This window comes from Lycium ferocissimum, chromosome 5 (assembly GCF_029784015.1).
Source record: "Lycium ferocissimum isolate CSIRO_LF1 chromosome 5, AGI_CSIRO_Lferr_CH_V1, whole genome shotgun sequence".
NCBI classification, from domain to species: Eukaryota; Viridiplantae; Streptophyta; class Magnoliopsida; order Solanales; family Solanaceae; genus Lycium; species Lycium ferocissimum.
Genome location: NC_081346.1, coordinates 58768779 through 58784384, shown reverse-complemented (window position 1 = coordinate 58784384; position 15606 = coordinate 58768779). Strand labels below are relative to the sequence as shown.

At 35.3% G+C, this 15606-nt stretch overlaps 1 protein-coding gene and 1 long non-coding RNA gene across 2 annotated transcripts; both read right to left on the bottom strand.

The window, feature by feature from the left end:
• Window positions 1-13: 13 nt before the first annotated feature.
• LOC132057862 (uncharacterized) lies at window positions 14-5799 on the bottom strand. Its single transcript, XM_059450450.1, has 3 exons — window positions 5715-5799; window positions 5214-5597; window positions 14-918 (listed from the first exon to the last, which is right to left on the bottom strand). Exons 1-3 carry the CDS (start codon window positions 5797-5799, stop codon window positions 899-901), a joined length of 489 nt encoding a protein of 162 aa, XP_059306433.1. The 3' UTR covers window positions 14-898.
• A 696-nt stretch (window positions 5800-6495) lies between these two features.
• LOC132058440 (uncharacterized) lies at window positions 6496-12499 on the bottom strand. Its single transcript, XR_009415306.1, has 3 exons — window positions 12271-12499; window positions 9555-10680; window positions 6496-6639 (listed from the first exon to the last, which is right to left on the bottom strand). It is a non-coding gene; the product is annotated as an uncharacterized LOC132058440 (long non-coding RNA).
• Between the last annotated feature and the right edge of the window lie 3107 nt (window positions 12500-15606).

Below are 15606 nucleotides of genomic sequence, written 5' to 3'. Positions count from 1 at the left end.
TTTTGCAAGTAAGAATGTTGTCAATTTCTTGTGGCTGAACTACTAATGCTCATGGTGACTTTGGTCAACTTTTTACCCCTGAATGCAAGTATATGAAATATTATGCTACTGTGAGCTGAGAGAATTCCGAAAATTTTATTACATGTTTCACATAACTAATATTAGTTGTGTGTAACTTCTTTTTTAAATGGAGACCCAAAGTTTGTGGACCCAAAAGTGTAAGAATATTATCCACATATCTGGAAGTCATACGATGGAAATATAAGATAACTAATGCAAATGAAGACCAACGGTATCAAAATCAATCAATAAACTAGACCTTAACCCCATATTAGTTCTTCGCAGAAAATCCTAGAGGGGCTCAGCCTTGCCAGAAGCCGTGCCAATAGTGGATGTGTAGAGGCTTACAATGAGTCATTCCCACGTCAAAAAGATACTATCATGAACTAGACATAGCTTCTAAATAGAAAGACTCATTACCACTTTCTTTACATTTGCTACTCTATTTACTATCTTCCTCTTCCTCCTTTACATGAATAATAATAGGTCCTTCAACACAATATTTTTCTTTTCCATTTCTCCTTCCCAATTCTAAGTCCATCCATGTCAATTCAGTGTTTTCAGACACCAAATTAGGCCCTTTTCCAAGTATCCACTCATCCATGGGGTCAACAACATCGCCTGCAACGTCATTTCTTCCTTCGGGATCAAAAGCTTGTAACTGCAAATTACAATGGACAAATACCAAGTCCCGCATCCTCTGCTGCTCTATCTGATTCCTCCCATCTGTAAGTAACGTCTCGACCAAGTTCCTTTTTAGCCTATAATGCGAAGCACCATTGCACGTCTGACTAAGGATTCGAACAGCAAGTCTTTGCAGTTCGGGACAATCACCTCCTTATTGTGACCACCAAAGTGCTGCAACCATAACTTACAGGTTAACATACAAATTAAAGGGCTTTCTTAATTTTTGGCCCGTCGGCCAAAATTAATTACGGGCGCTAGTCAAAATATACAACATTTATACACTGATTATAAATATTATATGTATATCTATACTTAATATACAAAACCTATAACGGGCTATTATTCTTTTGAGCAGTCCAAAAATATAACTATCTCCCAAATGAATTAAATAGCAAGGTAAAAGTAGCAGAAGATGTATAAATTGTTAGAAAAATAATATTTTTATCTAATATCTCAAAAATAAAAGGACTATTTCTAATGTTTTTATTGGCTTTAATACAAAAGACTTAATTATACTTTATTAGCCTTAATGGTAGCATTTCATAATGGAAAACATTTGTCCGTTGCCAAACGGTTTATAAATTAAGTATGGTCATTTGACCAATTGCTTTTATGGTCTTTATTATTCTTAAATATTTGTATGGCAGATATTAGAAGCTCTAAGTTGATATATATAATACATTATCGGTTCATCTTGGATGAGTGAAAAAAACATAGAAAAAGTACTTCTTCTCATTATGTATTGTTGGGTTTTTATGAGATAAATCTTTGTTAGTTTTTGGCTCCTAGTTTTGTACTAGAAGAACTTGTTGAATCCTGGGGGATACACCCATACCGGGTGAAATATCCTTAAGGACAGTGCCATTGGCATGCCTCAACCTACGAAGAATTCTCTACAATTGTTCGTGATCAAGTATTTTCCTCAAGCTTAGAAGAGGTTCCTACAAGTGTTCGTGATGAAGAGAAGTCCCTACAAGTGTTCGTGATGAAGAGAAAGTGTTTTCCGTAAGATTTTCAACAATCTTAAGGATATTTCATGCTATGTTCTTACGAAAAATTAAAAGAAAATAACTTAGTACAATCTGTCTAAGTTACAGGTATGTTTCTGAATTATAGTATAATGGAAAATATATGATCTAAAAGTAAAGTAGTAATGATTTTGATATGATTAATTTATACTTTTATTTGAGACTTTTAAGTTGTGCTTGGATAGTAGTTTTAGTGATTATCTTCTCTAAGATTTAATATTGAGTTGTGGGGCAGATTTCTAGTGTAAAAATTATAAGTGGGTTTATCACGATGTTCTACAAGTTTGACATTTTGTGGTGAACATTTTTATATTGGATAATGTAGCCTCTGAAATTAATCATGTCTTTTTTGTCTTAGTCATTTGGGTCAACAAAATGCTGAATACAATGAATTGGTTTTGGGTTTGTGATGAATTTGTGTTGTTGTTATATTATTTTAGGTAGCTCTTAAATAATGTCCAAGCCATTTGTATATTTGTGGATAATTTATATTTGAGGTGGTAAGATGAGTGCAAAGATATGTATAATAATATGCATCTATATGTTGTGATAATTTTTTGAAAAGTTGGCTTGAAATTGATGTTTATCTTTATAGATTAATTATGGTGCAAGAATTTGTAGACCTATCTTTGAGATTTGTGTTTGTATATGTTGTGTTCTTTGCACATTGAAGAGATTTGGTAAATTTAATTTAGGCTTTAAAATTATCTTGCTTGATGATTTGGATGAAGAAATGTTGAATTATGACAAATTTCTTTTTCTACAAATGTGAGTTATTTATGTGGAAATTTTACTTTGGTTTTTGAATATGGAATTGAATTTGGTCCTAATGTTTTTTTTTATGAGAACGATGCTTGACAAAGTCAACTTCATGTGTCAAATGATATGGTATTGATCAGATTCCACAAAACTAATAAAGAAGGTTTTGATGGAAATAATTATTATTTTGTGTGTGACAAACTATGTCATCATGTTCATCAATGTAGAGAAGATTCAGAGAATGCTAATCCCGCTAATTAAAAATAATTTTGGTTAAGCGGATGATATATTTATTGTGGTCATTTCTCGAGCGAATCTTGTGGCTAATGTAAGATATTGGGTGTTAGATGACTTTGATACTACTAATCATATTTGTGCAAGTAAAGTTAATTTTGAGTTCTACACTCAAGTTGAAGAAGAAGAAAAATGATTTACTTATGTTGGTGATTCAAGAACTATTCAAGATTTTAGAATTAAAAAAAAAAAAAAAAAATCTTCTTAAAACTACTTTTGAAAAATATTGGTGTTATCATTGGAGTGAATACTCTATTTGAAGATGATGAGGTTGTTTCCAAATTGTGGACAATAAGTATTGGAATTATGATTTATATGTGCTTACTATTTTTAAAAAATACTTTTAATATCATACTTATTTTTCTCATATTGTTTTTCTTAAAAATATTTATTGATGATGACATATTGTGAGTATAGCTATTTGGGTGAGTTATATTATTAGCTTGTTATTTATAAGATGAAATGTTTTATGAGAATTAGTAATACTACTTATGAGGTTATGAAACTATTGTTCCCCTATCTTAAACACTTTGAAAATGTGGGGGTTACGGTGTTATGAGTCATGAAAGTCCTTACTTTGAAATTTTTGAAATTATGGGGGTCATGATATCTTACTAGAGTTGTTTTGAGAGAATGTTTTAAAAGTGATAATATTTCAGTTGGTCTTGTTATTCAAAATGTTTTTGAAAAAAAAAAGTATGGTGTTATTTCTTTTCTCAGTACATGGTTTTGAAAAGAACCAATTGATGGATAAGTGTTATAGTGAATTAATATTTGATGTACTAGAGAGGATACAATGATGCTGAGTGGATCTCAAAATCCACTAGTGAGTATGTGTTTACCCTTTATAGGGGTGTAATAGTATGAAAATTAGCCAAGTAGACCACAATGAAATATGAGTTTGTGGTTGGCTGGTAATGAGCCTAAGATACTTCTTAGTGAGTGTTGAAGTTGAGAAAAAACCAACGTGTCTATATACTGTGGTAGCCAAGCAATGTTAGCTGTGTGAGAAAATAAATTTTTCAATAGCAATAAAACATATCCGTTTGAGACATAAAGTGATAAAATAGCGCTGTTGTGAGATGTGATAATTGTGTGAGGTCTGAGGTGAATTTGGCCGATTCACAAGACTAAAAGAAACATCGAGGGGAATGGGACTTTTGTCAATTGAGAAGATCAACAATGATGGTAACCCAACCTATGTGATTGGAGATCCCATGAATTAGGTTCATATGGGTAATAACAAGTCATTAGTTGATCAAAAGTGCACTATTAAATTATGTCCCTTCCTATGGTGTGTGAATATAGTGCAAATCTGCAAGGCAAAGTGAGGTTGAGCTATAAACTCTTAATCCATTACCATATCCTTTATAGGTGGTGTATTGCTCTGCAGAATACACTTGACGAGTGGACCTATATGAGTGTGGAGTGGTGCCGCTCCTATGAAATTGTGACAGATTTCTAGAGCACTCATGAATACCAGGACACGCGCATGGCCTCTTAGTGCAAAACCGCGATAACGACAAAGATTGTGCGAGTATAACGTGATAGAATAAGACCCTGGCTTACAAAAGAATTCTTGGTTCATAGAAGTTCTAAATTTCACCAATTGTTCTGTAAGTTAAACTTATTTTATCTAGGTCTGGTTCATAGTCTACGGGACACCAGATTCGACGCATTGTACTCATATGTGAAAACCCAACAAAACTTCTTATTTTATTTCTTCTATTATTTTTGAGATATATGGGGGATTGTTAGAAAAATAATATTTTTATCTAATATCTCAAAAATAAAAGGACTATTTCTAATGTTTTTATTGGCTTTAATACAAAAGACTTAATTATACTTTATTAGCCTTAATGGTAGCATTTCATAATGGAAAACATTTGTCCGTTGCCAAACGGTTTATAAATTAAGTATGGTCATTTGACCAATTGCTTTTATGGTCTTTATTATTCTTAAATATTTGTATGGCAGATATTAGAAGCTCTAAGTTGATATATATAATACATTATCGGTTCATCTTGGATGAGTGAAAAAACATAGAAAAAGTACTTCTTCTCATTATGTATTGTTGGGTTTTTATGAGATAAATCTTTGTTAGTTTCTGGCTCCTAGTTTTGTACTAGAAGAGCTTGTTGAATCCTGGGGGATACACCCATACCGGGTGAAATATCCTTAAGGACAGTGCCATTGGCATGCCTCAAGCTACGAAGAATTCTCTACAATTGTTCGTGATCAAGTATTTTCCTCAAGCTTAGAAGAGGTTCCTACAAGTGTTCGTGATGAAGAGAAGTCCCTACAAGTGTTCGTGATGAAGAGAAGTCCCAACATGTGTTCATGATGAAGTGTTTTCCGTAAGATTTCCAACATAAATCACACTACCTGGGGAAATATTTGATAGTTTATCTTTGAAACTTCCATCATGAAACGTCCCCTCCTCCATGCGATACTTATCAATTTGCAGTGTGATAGAATCCTGTATATGCCGATCTTCTGCCATGCGAGCAACACAAAAACAAAGACCACACGAAACTTCCTCATCAGTGCGGAAATCACTTGAATAGAAAAGGGTTGGATTCAAATAGCAACCCGCAGCATGGAGATGAGAGTAAAGGTATTCGTCCCATATGTCATCTATGGCTTCCCAGAATATTGCGTAACGGGATTTTTTGTGTTTTAATTCCTTTTTGATGGTCTCTTTAGCTTGATCTAGTGTATCATATATAAAACCAACTTGTGGCTTATTAGTACCATATACAGGGGCGGCTCAACCATATCGGAGGCCTAAGGCCAAACTCTAATGAGAGGCCTTAACTTTTAAAAAATTATATGTATTTATTTATCTAAAATTTATTTTTCTAGCTTTTTGAGACGCAAAATTACTAATAATTTTTTTATTATCAATATCTTCTAATAATTCTGTTTCAATTGACAATATAGCTAATCTATTCAATTTTTCTTGAGGCATTGTTGATCTTAGGTAAGACAATTTCAATTTTGAGAATTTTTTCGGATAGCTAATAAAACTAATAAAAGACGAGAAAAGATAGAACTTCGATTCAAGAGATGGATAACTTGATTTTAAAATAATTTTCGCTCTTCCAAAATCCACAATCTTGAAAACTTGAAAAAAAAGAAATCCAAAGTATATCTTCGGCTCTTTTTTCCCTTTTAAAATAGTGTCTGATCAATTGATTTTGAGCATATATAGAGAATGGAGATTGAAGAGTTTGGTTGGAGACTGAAGAATAAAAAATCAAAGAGAATTTTTGATAAGTGATGAGTATTGAGGAAAAGTTAAACAGTGGTGAGAAAAAATTAAAAAGTTAAATATAAAGTACAATAATTTATTAGAGAAAAGATGTATGAGCTACATTTTTGGCATGAAATCATGCGTCCCTAAAATATTGCCTTTATGAATAGTACTCTACATCTTTCTATCACTAACTTTTATTATTCTCTCTCAATCCCAAAAGGTGACCTCTTCGTCCTTTTTTATGTTTTTTTTTTTATTCCCATTTTTATGCTAACAAGATAGTCATGGTAATTTTTTTCCTAAAAAAAAAGAAATACTACATAGTATAAAATAATGTGGGGCCCCCACAATTGTGGGGCCCTAGGCAATTGCCTATGTGGCCAATAGGTTGAGCCGGCTCTGACCATATATTAATTTTATTACTTCCACCAGAGGAATGGTTGCTTTTACGGTCATCAAAGCCCCCGTTCAAAAAGATTGATCTAGAACCATTTCCAACATTCTTTTACCCTCACTCGTAGAAGCCAAGAATGAGGTACGCCAATTAGAAGACTGAAACATCGTAACTAAGTGTTACATCCGGCATTTTTGCGTATTCAAAAGTTGGAAGTAACCTTGACTTACAAGGAATAAGGTTATGTTTGGAATTTTTCCTTAATGTGTGTATGCCGGTTATGGAAACTTGAATGCGGAAACAATGGAGAAGGCCTAAGGGCAAACTTGGAATTTTGGAAATTTATTTCGGGAATTACAAAACGAGATTTTAGCCAATTGGGCTCAAAGGAATAGAATGGAAAATGAGGCCCAAAGAAGCAAGGGGTGGCCGGCCATGTTGGCCCAAGCCCACCAAAATTAATAAATTTTCCATGTGCCATGCATGTGATTAAATTAAGGGGGCAATTATATATGCATGACATCTCTAGAATTTTCAAGAAAAACAAAAGAGAAATCAAGAAGGAAAAGAAAAAGGCCATTCGGCCGAATGAGAAAAAGAGAAAAGAAAGAAGAGAAAAAAATTCTTGGAGCTTTAGTTTTCATTCAAAAATTTGGCTCTTCTTGGATTAGTAACAAGTTCAAGGTGCTCTACAAGTTGGTATAATTTTCAAGTCAAGGGAGTGCTTGTTTTGGCAAGAAGAAGCTATTGGAAGAGGTAAGAATTTCATGTTTTCTTGCATGTTATGGAAGGTTTATGGATGTTAGAATAAGTGGAATGGTATGGAAATCATGGAATTGTGTTTGTGAGTGTGTTAGCCGTGCATGTGTGTGAGTGTGTTGTAGCCGTGGAACATGGTACTTGTATGAAGGAAAGTTGTTAAACTTGTTAGTATGTTGATTATGTTGTTATGGTCTTATGAAACAAATGAGAAGTATGAAGAATTTGTGTGTTGTAAATTGTGTAGTGTGTGAGGCCGTGTGTATGTATATAGCCGTGCATGTGCATGGTTGTGTATTGAAGATGTGTTGAATTTTATGTTGTGTTCTAGTTATAATTATGATGGAATTCATATTGGAAATGAAAGTTGAATGAATTCGACGGAAGTTGGAAAAACTAAAGGTTGGCCGTGACCTATGGGAAATTGAAATGAAAATGAATTGTTTTGTTTGATATGTTAGTTGTGTCGTTATGATTCTTATGATTTCAATGAAGGTTTAATGGTTTGAGTTGGTATTGATTTGAAAGTACGAAGTCGAAGTGAGAATTATTGCATTATGTCGGAAAGTAGGCATATTGTGTTGATTGTTGTTGTTGTTGTGTTGTTGGCTTGTTGTTGGTTATTTTGAGCCGAGTTGAATCTCGGGGGTGTCACATTTATAGGGGAGGTGCTGCCGGAATTTCGGTAGCCAAGTATAACCCAAAGATGTAAATGTTAACTTGCATGAATAGTAACTAGTAAGAGTGACCATTTGCAGTTTTTGGACGAAACGGGAAGTGAGATTTGGCAAGCGTAAGGCATAATCCAGGTATGTAAAGCCTTGCCCTTTTATTCTTTGGCATGTTCTGAGTCTAAGAGCTTGCCGGCCAAGCCTCGATGACACTTTTGCTTCTCACAATTCGAGATTGAAATTAGTGCAAAATCCGTCGAAGATTGAACCAATTTCTTCTAAAATTGACCTATACGTATGTAACTTCCATAAATGGAGTCGAAATACCCTAAGATGATTATGAACGAATCCCTAAGGGTTATTATCCATAATTTATGTACTGTACTATGGTTGGGTCCGAGGTGGGCCCACAAAACCCTAATATTCCCGGTATGGCTCAAATTGATCTATTTCTGTCCGTTCTTCCTAAGTAACTCTTAATTATGTTTCCGTCCGTTAACTAATGAGTATTTTGACCATCTATACGAATCTTGATACTAGTCCTGGAACTTACGGACACTACTGTTCGAATATAATCCGATTACTACGATTTGATCGTTTTTACGAACTATTTCAATTTTATTAAGTACGTACGTCGGTACGTATGCATATGGTTTCTCATTTGTCTATTCGTGGATGCCTCGACGCTTCCTTCGATCGCGCGCCGGGCCGTGTTACGTAATTCGTGCACTTCCATCGCATTGTTCACCGCGTCCCTCGGATTGTGCGGGCGGGATCTGTTCGTATCCGATATGATGCGATTATGATGCGATTATGTGATATTACGGAGATGGCGGCCGGGATGGCATTTGATTTGATGCGTACGTCACCGCGTCCGTACTACGGCGGGTTAAAGGGCGGGGATCGATTTATGATGTGTATGTTGTATATGCTTATGACTGCATGCATGATGCGAAACTACGATTTGGATAAAGATATCTGTCGCGTATGTCCGCATGTCTCGATTCGGACTACGATTCTCGCATGCTCACATTTACGTCGTACGATTCCGATTCGACTCCCGACTGTCCGTTATACTTCGAGTTATGCTTCGGGCCGAGAGCCGTCCGACACCCCTACGTATCTCGAGTCGGGTCCGATTCCCCGTACGTACGCTCGTAAGTCCGACTCGGTATGGATCCGATTTCGTCCGTTACGGTTTTACATATCCGACTCGATTATGATTATATATATTTTGTTTCCGCTTACATACTCGGGTCATCTAAAGCGTGATACGCCGCGTGTAGGACAATCCCGTCGTTTGAAGGGCTCCCTTTGATCCCGGCCGATACTTTTTGGTATATATCTTCTCGTTGTTTGTATGTTCGTATATATGGTCATTTGGGTACGGCGGGGCCTGTCCCGTCTTCGATTTTGTTACGTATGTTAGAGGCACTCGTAGACATGTATCGTGGGTTTGTGGGTTGTCAAGACGTATGTTCGAGCTTGCGATCGTTATGATAGACTGAAACAGTTTCGCATATATATATATATGCATAGGTATGTTTGTGCGAAGTATTCGTATGAATTTATGTATGTTTAAGTGGATTCAGCCGGTTGGTACGCCTAGTCCGACAGTAGGTACGTGTGGGTGGGACACCAACCTGGCCGGGTGACACTAAGTGTTCTTTCTGTGATACAATGTTCTCCAGAGTATAAAGGGCACAATTGACTTTATCTTTGAAGGCTTTACTAGCTCATCCGGGCAAGCGTCTCTTAGAAGCTTCAGGACAGTGGCATGGCTGTAAATAAATTGTGTAAGAGCTTTTGCGTTATCCAAAACTTGTTGTATTGGGTCTATCTTTGTGAATTTCTGTAACATAAGTTCCATACAATGATAAGCATCTACTGTCCAAAAAACCGTCTTACGTTTTTCCATTAGTTTCTTGCCTGCTTCCATCATGCAGGCAGATGTCGAGTAAGCAACTATTTGGACCACATTTTCAACTCCAACTTCCTCGACAACTTTCTCAAAGAATAACAGCATGGCATCAACATTGCCATTGAAAGATGAAATATCTGATGATCGAAGATAAATAGTGCCCCTCCGGCAGTACACTAGGATATTAATCAGATTTCGACCTTTTAAATCTACCCATCCATCTAGCAAAATGCTACACCCCGTGCTTGCCCATGAATTTTTCATCTCCATTACATATTGTTGCATCTCTTTTACAGCGTCCTGTAGGACCCACCCTTTCAATTCCCGACAGCTAGGAACTTTTATCGTCTCCCCAGGCTTTTATCATCCTTTGGAAGCTACGCGATCTGATAGCATCAAAGTCAATACCTGCTTCATAAAAAAATCTCCCTATGGATTTCAAAATCTCTCGTGAGGATGAATTTACAACACAACTACCAGCTACTTTTGAATTCACTCCATTTTGCTTTTTGTTTCCATTTTCACTTTCTCGGGGGCACCAGTTCCTCTTCAAAGGAAGATTTGGGTGGTAAGTTTGCCCAACTTCCTTGCTCAAATTGCCAATCTTCTCATGTACAACCTCAGTTTTGAATGCTTCTTTTACAAGTGTAGGAGCCTCCAAGCAAGGAGTTACATCTCCACGAACTCCACCTAAGTGTTTTCTAAGCCGATATAAACCAGAAACAACTTTGCCACAATAGTTGCACTTAATTTTCTTCTTCTGATCAACTACCACTCCATGTTGACAAACATCTAATTTATCTCGAGTCATTTCCCACGTATATATTGACTGTTCTTCAACTGCAAAACTACGTTCCATGAGTTGTTAGACCTCTTTAAAAATATGAGAAACAGGAGCATGCATAACTTTCATTTCTTTAATGCTTATAGTTTATAACGAGCCTTTGTTTCAGTTAAACAGTAACTACTGTTCCAAGTGAGTAGCCAACTCCCTCGATTCCAATTTACTTGATGCAGGCAGAAAACACAACAAATATCAACCCTGATCCTAATGGAAAGTGCAAGTGCCAAGTTAATGAAGCACGGCATCATTAAGAATACAATGGAAAGCGAAAAAGAAAAACTGCTACATGGGCAATGGTAATTTTTTTCTTTTTGATAAACGAAAAATCCTCAAGTGTCAGTCAAGGTTCGAAACTTGGTCGATAATCGGTCCCAGTTTACCTTTCTCCGCAGTTCTATTATTATTGTTATTATTATTTTCATAATCTTTCTTTGAGCCAAGGGTCTATCAGAAACAACCTTTCTACCTTCCCAAAGGTAGGGGTAAGGCCTGTGTATACTCTACCCTTCCCAGACCCCACTTGTGGGATTACACTGGGTTTGTTATTGTTGTTGTTTTCATTTTTTTTCATAAGTAACACACATTTCTCTACTGCGTTTTCCATAATGAGACATTTTCTTTATTTAAATGCTACTGATAGAGATTGTCCAATTCAAGGACACGATATATTGTTTTGGACATCTTCAAAAGGAAGGTGGGGAGAAACGGACCGGGATGAGAGGGATGGAATATCCTGTTACTTTTTATTTTTATTTTTTAATAACTGGGGTGTCCGGGTCAGCTTGCGCACACCTCGACTAATTCTACGGGGCATCTTCTATCTCCCACCCGCCCACACACAGTGGCGGATTCAGGATTTTCACTTAGGGAATTTGGGAAAAACAACAAAAGCTAATATAAAAAATAATGTTGTCCCTGGGAATCGAACCTAGCATGCTAGAGACAATTTTGAACACCCTGGACTGCTTGAGCTAACCTTTTGCATTTTTTCAAGGTATTCAAAAGTAATATATGTACATAAAACACAGAAAATCTACCATATATATACAATGTAATGTTTGGCCGCCCCACCCTCTGAATCTGCCTCTGCCCGCACAGGTAACGAGTAACTATCCATCACAGCTTGAATAAACGAGAATAAATTACCTAGAGTGTTTGGCTTAGCTGGGTACACACTTTGAAACCAAATAAGCAACTTGTCTTTTTCCTCATCTTACTGCAACTTAAAACTCATTCTTGATGAAAAAAAAAAAAAGAAATCACAAGGGTAGAGATAACAAAAACGAAAAAAAAAAGAAAAAGAAAAAGAAAAGGGTTTTTGATACTATATAGTTTTAGAAATTCTGAAAAAAAAAAGAAGTGTAATGTGAAAAAAAAAAAAAAAGTGTAATGTTACAAACCGCAAGAGAAATATAAAAACTAAAGAGCCCCCTTTGCTTTTAAAAAGGATCCCATTTCTACATTCTGAAATAAATAGCACAGGCACAGTAGTTGATGAACTAAAGTAAACAGAATGAAGCACAAATGGGGTAAAATGGCGAGCAAATAATCACACAAAAGCTAAAAAGATTACAACTTGGTAAATGGGGGATACCTTTTACCAATATCAAGAATGCACAAGTAGAGTCATTTTTGCTGAGCTGAGGACTGTGTGAATTGTGGGAATGGTATGGTAGTACTCACGCGAATCATAATAGTATCATTCTCCTTTCTTTCTACTGCCATGTGTTACTCTACTTTCATATAGGTACATTTTTGTCTCTTTATTTCACTCCAAAATGGATTGGCATGTTCTTAGGGTCATTTCCACTTTTGCCCCTATTTTGTGTTTGTTTTTTAATTTTGTCACTCTAAGTCAAATAACTTTTTCGTTGGTCGTAAGTTTAAGATTTCGCATCATAATATTTATTCGATTTTAAAGGAAAAAAAATAAGACCAGCCCATTTGAAGGGCAAACCGTGCAATTTCTTTATTTTCTTATAGGTGAGATCTGCAATAACGGGTTAGCCCAACAAAAAGAAAGACCGAAATAAGATTGAATAAAGTTGAAAGCTAGACTTTAAAGTTGTCATTTAGTGAATCCCAGACTGACGTTACTATAGCATAAGCTATGGTTTATAATACTGAAACATTAAGTAAAAAAATTAAGTTGAGTATATGCGTTAGGCTTAGCTAAGTTGGTGGAACGGGGTTAACTTAATTACAAATTAATCAAATAATTATAGTGTATTTAGGTTAATGTTATATTGTTTTATGTGCATATGTAAATTATTGAATTTTCAATGACAGAAGGAAACTTCTACTAATGGAGTTCAAAATAATTAAATGGATTGCAGGTTCCACTTCCTGCATATTTTTAAATCCCTTTAGTAAAATTTATGTCTCAACATAATTTTTAATCTTTTTTATAACAACCCGATTGTTTATTTTGACCATTTATGATTTAAATTGCAATTTGAAGATTTTAATAAGCTTGTATAACCATTTGAGATTTGTTGGTATGGTCGGGATTGAAACCCGAGTGACCAGGGATGTTTTGACACACTTGGAATCAAAATAATATTGCAATTTTTTGCTAATGTATGGTGTATTGCAATCATGAAAACAGACATCGTGATCCCAAAGAAGAATAATAGGTAGATTGATCAAGAAGATTCTCCATGATTGGGACCCATCAACCACAAACACAATATTAGTTAATTGACTCATCGCGAATGCAAAAGAAGAATCGCAATCACGAATGACAAATGGGAAGTTGACCTCTAGTCAAACTCTCATCGCGAATGCAAAAGGGTCACCCCCGCTGCAATGGCCAGAATAAGGTAAGCTCCACAATCGCGATAAAGGACAGATCCGGGTAAAACTTTGAACAGTGAAGTAATCAAATCTAGATTTTATCATTTTTGGCAAAGAGAAGCTCGTATGTGTTGCTTTAAAGTGTTGATTTCAATTCAAATTATTGAGATAACTAATCCTTATCACCCTTGGTTGATTATATTCAATTTTGGCTGGATTTTAATCATAGAATCATGAGAATAAAATGGTCAAATTTGAGATTTTGGACGTAGTTACTAAAATTAAAAAAAATTAGAGATTTGACCTAGTAAATAGTACCAAGATTGAAACTTGATAATAGAAATGGAATTGTGAACTTATGAATAATGCTGTCACGACCTAATTTGATGTTACACCCCGTATCTTCGAAGAAACACTTATCAAATTTGAAACATAAGTACGTTGAGTTATGGTTAAGCAAAACCACTTTGGAATATAAGGAGCAAGCATTATGAAGTATATTTAATGAGTGAAGGATGTATATAACGTATACTGAAAGGTTTTATAAGGAAATAAGTGAAAGAAATGAAGTAGTACGCCTTTGGAGAAAGGATGGGTAATGTTTGTGTGAAAATTTTGGTCCAAATTGGGGGATGAATATCTCTTAGCATATGAAGTGTTTTAAGTGAAACAAAAGCCTAAAATGAAGTTCGTCGAGCCTAGTTTCCAACGCAATAGACTGCTCGTCGATAGGACATCGGAATAGAGAATTATGGACGTTACAAGTTCAGCTGATAGAGCAGAAACGCGTGCTACAGTACTTCTACAGTAACCGACCTGCTACAGTAAATTGCTACAGTGACCCCCCGACCCGAATTTGACCCTATATAAAGGGTAAAACCCCCTTTTCCATCAGATTTTGCTAGAAAAATCCAGAAATTGAAGAGAGAGAGTGAGGGAAACAAGAAGTAAGCAATTTTCAAGTGACGGAGTATTAATCGAAGCTTTGATAAACGCATAGATGTGATTCTAGTATGGTTTTGCGGTGGATTCAAGGTGGATATTGAAGATATCGCTGTTCTAACAAAAATAAGGTATGAATCTCTCCTTATTAATATTACTTTTGGTTTATTTACGAAGATAGAGTGATGAAATGGTTGTATAATAAAATTATTGGTTGTGAAATGGGATAAACATCGCGTGGGATGTTCTATGGAATATTCTGGTATTGATGATGATGTTGTTGATGTTGGTGCTGTTGTAGTTGTTGTTTTGTTGGTATTGTGATTTCGGGCTAGACATATAAACGGGGAGTGTCTTTGCCCAAATTTCGGCATTATAAATGGATTTATTTGAAGGACTAAGACAAGCGTATAAAGGTGAGTCTAACAATAGCATAAATTTTCTTGAATATAGATTTACGAGCACGGGAGGACAAACGTTGAGTAGTTAAAGTTAAGGCGACCAAAAAGGTATGTTAAGGCTCGTCCCTTTCTTTCAAAGGCATGATTCCTATGTTACGATTTCATAAATGCTTCCATAACTTCTTTGTTTTCAAAAGTTAAAAGTCTATGATTCCAAGGCATGATTCCCTTCCTGATAACCTGTAAATGTTTTCCGAAATGTCCGTATTTTTTCCAAAATAAAGGTTTATGATTTTGTAAGTTTTTATGACTACAACGACGGACATGTTTCTGTAATGACAACGATGATGTCAAAGATGAGAATATGTCTATGATGATTATGATGAGAACGATTTCATGTTTGAAAGTCTCAAGTTGTGGATTCAATATGAATATGAGAATATTGAGCTATTTCTTGATCCTCAATTTTATTCCTTGATAATAACTCTATTTTCCAAAGACTTCAAAGTATATGAATTGACGCCTCATGAGATTTATGACCCTATTCTATGTTTTCTCTTGATGTTATTCTTCATTGACAGTCTCACCTTAAAATAATTGTTCCTTCAAGGTGAGACACGACGATCATGATTATTCCATAATACAATCGGAGGTTACCGACCTTACGTCACTCCGATAGAGTTATAACTTTTCTTGGACTCGCTTTATATGATATATATATATATATATATATATATATATATATATATATATATATATATATATATATATGATATATGTATATGTAAATG